The sequence below is a fragment of the Microtus ochrogaster genome, chromosome 1 (genome assembly GCF_000317375.1).
Source record: "Microtus ochrogaster isolate Prairie Vole_2 chromosome 1, MicOch1.0, whole genome shotgun sequence".
Lineage (NCBI taxonomy): Eukaryota > Metazoa > Chordata > Mammalia > Rodentia > Cricetidae > Microtus > Microtus ochrogaster.
The window spans coordinates 53,837,703-53,847,285 of NC_022009.1; the positions used below are offsets into that span (position 1 = coordinate 53,837,703).

General features: G+C 40.9%; 1 protein-coding gene across 4 annotated transcripts in view; it reads right to left on the bottom strand.

Moving 5' to 3' along the window:
- Positions 1 to 9,219, bottom strand: part of Itgb8 (integrin subunit beta 8) — a 101,807-nt gene extending 92,588 nt beyond the window's left edge. For all 4 annotated transcript variants that reach the window (XR_003377315.1, XR_001228960.2, XR_003377314.1 and 1 more), the window contains exon 1: positions 8,159 to 9,219. Coding sequence is in view for 1 of the 4 variants with exons in the window: in XM_005343688.2 (XP_005343745.1) it covers positions 8,159 to 8,285 (127 nt within the window). In the remaining 3 variants the exon portion in view is untranslated. The remainder of the gene's footprint in view (positions 1 to 8,158) is intronic.
- Between the last annotated feature and the right edge of the window lie 364 nt (positions 9,220 to 9,583).

A 9,583-nucleotide genomic window follows, 5' to 3' on the forward strand; every position in this document is an offset into this window, starting at 1 on the left:
CGTTGTTCTACTCTGTGTTCACAGAACAGGACCCTGGTTCTCTCAGCTTTGAAGCTGTCTGAAGAGAGTAAGCACATGTGCCTTGAGCCCCACATACACTAAAATGCCAGGCTCTAAGGGACCCATCTTGCCAGATCTGAAGAATTGATGAAAATCATTATTTTCAATGGAATGTCCAATTTAGTGAATATGCATAGAGTGAAAAAAATGATATGAATATACATGACATGTGACTTCAGCAGTGCTAACACACCATCTGTGCATATACAACATGACATGTGACTTTAGCAGCTCTAACACACTGTCTGTAAGCAGTGTGAAGCATGATCAGGTCTGAGTTAGTCAATAATCTGACCATGTCATAGAATTTTCCCTGTAAATGCTTTTGTTGGACCCGAGATGCTCATTCTTTTCCTTCCCCCAATAGCAAATCTTACACATTAGCGACACCCTGGAAAGCAAAGGGACCACAAGGAAGCTGACTTGACCACAGGGTGTTCCCAACTAAGTCACCTGTTTTCTCTTCCTTAATCTTTCATACACAAGAAACCTTTCCACAGTGAGGTGTACTTGAGGCAACCTGGGAATAACTGGGAACTTCCCTAGGATGCATATTTTGAAGATACTATGATTCTAAGATCAAAGACCTCTTGCTGTGATTACTCTGCACACACAGCAGTGTCCTACCTTACCCACCAGGTGGGGCACATGGGATAGACATGGCTGTATAACATCCTTCTTAAGAAATTGTAAAGCCATGTAAAGGAATTCAAATCCTGGCTTTCCTCATACTGGCTGTGTGTTGTGTTGTATACATTGTTCATCCCTTCCTGTGTCAATTCTCCTTTCAAAAGTAGGGATTATAAACACACTTTTCTTACACAGTGTGTTTTAAAGATACAGTGAATGCATTGAATCACTTAGAAAAACATATGGCAGAGAATGGGAGCTCAAATGCAAGCATATATTTTTGTTTTGTTTGAGACAGGGTTTCTTTGCATAGCCTGGAACTCTGTCTGTAGCCCAGTGGCTACAGGCATTGAACTTGCAGAGATCTGTCTGTCTCTGCCTCCCAAGTGTTGGAATTAAAAGTGTGTGCCACCACTGCCTGATAACAAACTTTAAGATATCATCTGTAAATATTTTAATTGGGTAGCCTTTAAGTTCTTTACTTAATATGTAGCTTCATACAGTCAAATAAATTATGATAAATTTTTTTCCAATATTTTATTTTATGATACAGTTAGTATGTAATTCAGAGAATGCATTATAAAACTGAAGATCCTTCTCAGAACCTCATAGCTGTCTGCTGACAACACTTGACAGGCATCAACTTGCACAACAACAAAAGCTAGAATTTTGAGAACAAGAAGAATTGGGCAAATACAGGAACATTGGGGAGAAGTTGCTTGGTTATTTCAGTGAATTCACAAAAAGATGATATCCTCAGGTCAGTTTGGCAAGGTAAGAGTTTTTATAGCAGTTATTATAGAGTTATCAGGACAGGAACAGAGAAGCTGTGCAGTGACCACAGATGCCACAGAACAGGCACAATCAGGGAAGATGGTGTGTGGGCATCTCTTCTTGGAAAGCCCAGACAAAGACTCACCAAACGCCAAAAGTTTACTGAGTTGTACAAAAACTAGCTGACGTTTATAAAACTTATTTGTTAAAGTTTAAAATGCTTAGATCAAAACAAAACCTTCCACTTCAGTAGTCCATAAAAGGACACAAGGGAGCTTCTCTGTGAGCAAACTGAGAAATTTAAAAACAGACTGTTTATACCTAGCTATACCAGATTGAACCAGTAGAAGTCTAAAAATCTGTAAATACAAAGAACAGAGACCAGATTATCTCACATGTTGTCTTCTGCAAAGTCTTATTTAAAAGAGCAGTATGTAAAAATTGGAAAGTTAATATGGTGTTTTATATCATAATATGCTGAATTCTCATAAAATGTCCAATGGAGTGGAAACTTTCATACTTATCTTGATTGCCTCTCCTAATCTTATTTGAAAGTTTTCCTTTCTTTCATGAACTGTATCTGTTGACTGTTCTTGGCTTATTTCAATGCCGACTAATTTACTTTTCAGTTTATAATGAAGATATAATTAGCTTAGAAAACATATATAGTCACACGTAAATAATGTCTTTCAAATTTGGAATACATCTAAAAATGATCAGCTGACAATGTATTCAAAAAAAAAATCTGCTCCTTGGCCAGTTTTCCTTACTTTTAAGATTCTCCATATGACTCTATGGGCTTTATAGTTCTCCAGAATAAGAAGTCAGGCTATGGGAGTGATTCAGTTTAGTCATAGTACCCCTTCCCTAAACAGGAAATTGTATAACCTAGGACAGATTGTTTTCCCATTTTTACAAATGTTGAATAACCTTTTTCTCTGGAAGAAGATCACTGTTTTCTATTAAATATATTAGAACTTGACATTGAAGTACGTCTATTTGTTACGCAAAGAGAAATCTTGCCTTGAGATAAACAAGAACTCACTGGAGACTCAATCTAGAAGAAGCATATTTCTGCTCTACTACTTTGACTCATTTGCAGTGTGTGCAGATACATACATACATATATCCATATATGTGTGTGCGTGTGTGTGTATGGACAATGTTTTTCAGGAAAAAAGCAAAATGCTTTCCATCATGAGCAGTAATCTAGTTGGGGGACTGGACAGAGATAAGGACAACAAACAAACTCATGCATAAATAACCCAGGGTACTAAGGACTATAGAAGTAAAAGATGTAGGATGCAGGATTACACAGGGTCCATAAAAATCGCAGAGGTACTCTCTCTGATAGGGTAATGTTCACTAGACACTGAGAAGATAGGGGCTGAAAAAGTAATAATCCTGCTCAGGCAGGAGCATTCCAGTGACAGGGCGTAGAGCAAGGGAGTAGAACCATGCCTTGTGCCTCCACAAACAGTAAGGATCAGTGTTTCTAGAATCAAATCTGAGAAGAACGGATAGATGGTCAGTTCTTATAGAGTCTAAAACTAAAACCTGGCCTTGAATTCAAGACAGATAAAATCTATGTAGAGTTGCATATGAGGAGTGACAGGAGCTGACTGACATGTGTCTATGCAATAGAGGTGTAATGCATGTGAAGAGGAAAAGATGTGCTAGACTCCCCATGTGTGAGACAGGGAAAGGTTGTATGAACCATAGTGATGCAATAGAGTTTGTAATGGACTGGGCAAAGATCTGTTCTGTCTTGTAATGTCAGAGTCCATTACAAAAATAGACAATCAAGGATGCTACTAAGTGTTAGTCTGAACTCCCAAGAATCTGGCTCACCACTGACTGAATTAAGAGAACATGAAAAGAACAAGTTTGGAGAAAATTAGGTATTCTTTTTTGAATATGTAAGAATTAATTTGTCTTTAGACAAATTGTATGTTGTTGCTTTCTCCTCCAGAGATCCAATAAGGTCAAGACTGGAAATAGACATCTGGATGGTGACATCATAGAAACATAATATAAAATACCAAAGCCGTATCAATTCATTTGGGATCTCTGTATTGTTAAGCAAAATGAGGACAGAATTCTGGAGCCACTATTGCTTTTGAAGTTCTTAGAATAAGCAAGAATCAAAATCAGAGATTGAGGAATGAGGTTAAGCTAAGAGATCATAGGTCTAAAAAGCCAACTTGTGGGTGGACAGCATCACCTTCTTAATTGATGATAGGCCTAGCAGGGTTAGATATCAGATTTGACAACTGAACTGCTGTGGGAAATCCTTCTGTATATGTGTTTCTTTTATTGGTTTAATGAATAAAGCTGCTTTTGGCCAAAGGCTTAACAGAATATAGCCAGGCTGGAAAAGATATATATAGGGAGAGTAGGCAGAGTCAGGGATATGCCATGTAGCCACCACAGGAGACAGATGCACCAGAACCTTGCTGGGAAACCAGAAGCCTCATGGTAAAATATAAAATAATAGAAATGGGTTAATTTAAGGTGTAAGAACTTGCTAGGAATACACTAGAGTCATTGGCCAAACAGTGTTGTAATTAATAGTTTCTGTAAAAAAAAATAATTAAGAAATATAGATTAATAGATAGTCATCTCTAATAGTCAAGCTTCTAGTATGTTAGTTAGGCTTTCTAAATGTACAGAGATATATTTCGGATGGATAATTATTCTTTAAACCTTTCAAATACCTTCAGAATATGGCATTTAAAATGTTTTAAGAACTTAGGACTTTTCATGACAAAGACACATCTGTTCCTGGCAGCAGCAATCTACTTCAAGAGGAAGATGAGCATCAAAGAATCTCCTTAGGGAGTGTGCTAGCCAATTGGGCAAGAAACTGCTCCTGCCTGGACTTCTTGAAGTTATGCTGTATGAACTGGACATGCAGGACCCACAGAAAAATGACTGCTGAACTTGCCTAAAGGTTAGATGATCCTTCAAGGTTCCTGCTTCATGAAAGAGTCTGCCAGACATTGTGCAGGACACAGAGGCAAGCATCTGATGGACTTTGCCTTTACAAGACAGAACAGATCTTCAAATTTCCTGCTTCATGCAAAAGTCTGCTGAATACTAGCTTCCTAAAATTTTGCTTATAGACTACAACCTTGTGGTGATATACAGATAATGGAGATGGGTTAATTTATGATATAAGAACTAGCTAAAAATGTGGATAAGCTATTGGCCAAACAGTATTGCAAATAATATAGTTTCTGTGTGATTATTTCAGGTCTGAGTGACCAGGAACAAACAAACAACCTCCAACAACCCTGGGCAGCTCCCAGATCTTAGCTTAGCAGAACCACAACATGATGAATACAGCCTTCCCACAAAGGAGGAGGCTTTGGAGAAAACAAGCATGGCAACTCTTTCAACATAAGGGAAAATTTTGAAATCCTATCAGCTACTTGTTTTCACACATAAGATAATTATAGATGACTTTTAAATAGACCCCAAAGTATCTCTGTTGCCTAAAGATAGAATTAATATGAACACATTTTATGGAAGTGAGATAAAAGACTGGACTTTTTCCAAATGAAGCCATGGTTTCCATAAATAGTTTTTTGCTCCAAATTAGTTAAAAGAATTTTAGGAACTAATGGGATGAATCAGTGGTTATCAAGCTTGCACTGCAAGCTTTCAGGTCCTGAGAAGTCCACATACAAATGTCTAGTTGGTATGTTGACCTGCTTGTAATTCCAATCTCAGAAGACGGAGACAAAATCCCCAGAAACAAACTGGCTAGCAAGACTAGTGTTATCAGTGAATTCTTGGTTTGGATGAGAGGTTCTGCTTCAATATCTAAGGTGAGATAGCTACTTAGGATGGTTCCAACATCAATAACTGGCTTCCATATGCATGAGCGCCCACATGCATTCATACCCACACATACGTGCACTCCACACACATGCAAAAACATGGCTGTGCATCTGTGCATGTAAGAGTGCATGTACATACACACACACATGCGCACACACACACACATACACACACACGCACATACACACATACACACACATACACACACACACACACACACACACACCTGGGGGTGGGGAAATTCCTAGAATATTTGATATGATTAATCTGTTTGAGGGAAAGTCACACTGCTGTCACAAAACCGTGCTCATTCTTTTGGTTGATTGTAATGGAAAAGAACAAGCACTTGATAGCTCAAGAAACAGAAGATCAAATCTCATTACAATAATAGGTACTGCTTGACAAAGAAATTATGACTTTTGAAGTGTGCCATCTTTCTACTGCTATGTCATTGAGTAACAGATTATTTTTAATCTTTTAAAATCATCAAATGTAGAAATAAAGTGTTGCTATGATAACTATTCAAATATTAACTAATTTTTGTATCTAGCAAAAAACCATTAGTAACCAGTTTTTTAGTGTTGGTTGATAACTCTGTCTTCAATTTTCATTATTTTTTTTTTCGAGACAGGGTTTCTCTATGGTTTTGGAGCCTGTCCTGGAACTAGCTCTTGTAGACCAGGCTGGTCTCGAACTCACAGAGATCTGCCTGCCTCTGCCTCCCGAGTGCTGGGATTAAAGGCATGCGCCACACCGCCCGGCTCATTAGTTTCTTTGAGGAAACATAAAAGAAACTGGAATAATATTTCCTAAGTAAGAAATTTTTGTACCTCATTCATAACATGCCCCACCTACTGTATTCAGCCACCCTCACTTCCTCACATTACTAAAAGTCTAAAGCATTTGTATAAATTGTACTTTAAAAATTAAAGCCAAAGTGATGGATGTGTTTCTTATGTAGTTTTCAGTCTTCTAAGTATGACTTTATTGCCCTCAACATTTTCTTGGTGTAAACTACTGGACATGGGGAAAAGATTTCTTTTGTAACTGATACTTAAATTTCTATTCTGCTTTAAGCATTTAATTTGTACAGTAGAGACCTGTAATTTAAGACTTGTAGATGTATCACAAAGTACAGATGTTTATACTGATCTCTAATTTGCTGAAAGGCACTGACTGTAATTTAAATTTTTTTCATGTTTCTAACTACTATGCAAGTCAGTATATATCAGAAGCCTTTGTATATTGACAGAGACTGGGAAACGGATGCCTTGTTTTGATTTCAAATTAGCATTCACTTTTCAGATCAGCAGGTGCAAGGCAGCCCATTCATAATACTTGCTTCAGATCAATAATAGCCACTGGATGGAAATATCTTGCTATTATACGGGAACCTGATTTATCCTTACAAGCACAATGAACTTTTAAAAACTCTATTATTAGCTAATGTTAAAGGTGAGACTTTCTTTGGAACAAAATAAATTCTGTTGGCACAAGTTTCTGTCATTTTGGTAGTGTGACTGTTTACCAACTCTAGTTAGAGAACACTTTAGTAAACTGACATCTGATGGTATTATGATCAGTGGAAAATCTGCTGTGGCAAGCACATGTTCCACTCAATAGACACTTGATAGTGAGTGTGATTCTTTCCTTTGCATTAAGTTTCACTTATTTTGAATCAATAAGTCTCAAAATAACCACAAGATAAAAATTGACTCTAATTAACACTGTTTCAGATATCTAGGCAAATCTCACCCAAAACAAGTGTTGCTCAACTATATATGCAATATTCAAAGAAGTTATCTGAATTTTTCCATTATAAACTTTTACATATAAGCTTTACCTTTAATTAACTTCCTGCGGAATGCCAGCACATCAATTCAAAGTACAGGTATAAAATTTAGTTTTACAACAGAATTGTGGCTATTAATTAAACCTGTTTTCAGTAGTAGTAGTCTTTAGTAAAATTTAAGGAATTAGTGACAAGAAAAGTGAAAAGAAAATTTAAAGTATGGCAATGGTGACTCCATTTGTAAAAATAAATATTTGACTTCTATGTTACCGTTTGACCTGTAGACTGGTAATTGTTATTATTGCTCATTTTGTTTCATGGCTCACTAAGAATATAAGGCCAGCAAGCTGAAGTCCCAAACTCCTTCTGATGCGGTATTTGATGAGAACTATCCTTTGTGACTTAGGAAGGCAGTTTTACAGTAAAGTTTATAGAGAGATGACCTATCAGTATCAAAGACTGAACTTAGGGAGGGATCAATTAGCCACAAAAGATTATCAAGAACAGTGTTCTTCTCCCACCCCACCCCTTCCAGTGGCTTAAAGCATAAATAGATACTTCTCAAGGGCATTTCATTCATCCAGGCTGAATGGTTATGGTAGAAGAAACTTGTATGTGGTTGTTCTTTTATAGACCAACACATGGAAGACTCCATCCTATTATTAGTCATCTTAGCCACAGCCTTGATTCAAATGTCATTAGTGAATTTTGCCTCCTGCCCCCAGTGAAAAGAAGGGGAACACAGTCTATACAGTGATATTCTCAGGAAACATTGGAACCCCCAAATTGGCTTCTTTAAGTACAACCGTCTCTTTCCCAAATTTTAACTCAAGAACTACTTTTCCAACCATGGACTATTGCTGTCACTCCAGGATGGCAAAGTTTGACACCTGGCTTGTCTATGGAGGACTGTGCCACACACCTGTCCTCCTTAAGACTCAGGACTGAGGAGAACCAACATCTGCCACTTACCTGTCAGGGATGTCCAGGCCAGAAGCTCTCAATGTCAGCCCAAGACGTTGGAAGAAGGGAAGAGAACAAAGCAAAATAACTTACCGCTTTGGTCCAGTCCAATAACAAGTGAAAACAGCCAGGCCGCCCGGAGAACCAAGACAGGACCTCGCTGGCAGTTGTGCAGGCAGAGCAGAGCAGCAGTCAGAAAAGCAAGGGCCGAGCCGCACATAATGCAAAGCAGCCCGCCCCGCGCCGGCTGCCTGGCCGCTTCCTGACGCGCGCTCGCGACTTGGGGGCGCACCTTAGGGCCCGCGGGCCCAGAATCCCTAGAACCTTTTCCGAAGGCCGGTCTGACCCACCCAGGGGCTCTGAGTAGGCGGTACAGATCCGCGGGCCTGAGCAGCTCTCTGCACCTCAGGGCCCCTGCGGCCCTCCCATCTCCGCACAGCGGGCCCCGCGGGTCTCAACCAAAAGCGTCTCCTCGGACAGCCGATGGCCCGCGGCGGCGAAGCGAGTAAGGACTCCACAGTCGGCTCCGGACAAAGAAAAGACCTTTTGTTTCTCTCCAGCGGATGGGGCTCTGCTGCATAAATCAGCTTAGCAAAGAGCCAAACACAATCAAACCCAAACAAAGCCCGAGGCTGGGGGGAAAACCACCCTAATGTAATTCACAGGGTGATGCTGCATTAGTGGGAGGGGACGGCTAGAAGGCCAAGGGGGTGGGGGGAGTTGCTGGCGCATCTGTTGGTGCGAGCTTCTTCCACAGGTGGGCAGGGAGGCCAACTCCACTTAGGCTCAGCAAGCCAAGGGCGTCAGCGTCCCGATTGGCGGGAGAGGAGGCTCTGGTGCCAGCAGCTGGGGGAATGGCTCCGCGAGTGCCCTAGAAGCCCCGGTCTGTGCCCGTAGGCACAGAGCCACTGCCTACCCGGCTGGGAGGAAAGGTTCCACTTCGCCTTGCTCGGAGGGAGTTGTGTACCCTTGTCCTTTTGGGCTGAGGCGGCTCAGGCGTCTGGCCGCCCAGAACAGCTGATGCTCTCTGGGCTGTACCCGTTGAGAATGAGAGGGGGGCGAGGCAGGCTATGAGCAGGGATGGGGTGCTCTAGTTCTGTGGGTCCCCCATGAGGGGGCCTCCAAGAATTCGGGTGACTGGGTGTGCTCAGAGCTGAGAGTTGCTAGGAAACCGCCCCACGCTACAGTGTTCCTTGCTTTGGTAGACAGCAAGCGCCGCAGCGGCCCAGGGCAGCAGCAGCAACAGCTCCAGCTCCGTAGCGTGGGCGGGACATTGGTGAGGCATGAAGTCACTGCGGCCCACACTCGCTCTTTGTTTTGCTCACTCCAGCTCTTTTTCTCCCCCTCGAATCTGATAACTGCCATTCCCATCATTCTAAGGAATTCCTGGTGCGTAGGGGCGCAACAGGAATCGCACTGAGTCCTCTTGTCCTTCATTGCCCTGAATTCTTGAACCCCAACGCTAGCATAACGGTGCAGTGAGAGACTTTGCTCAGTCAGAATGGCAGCTGTGAACCC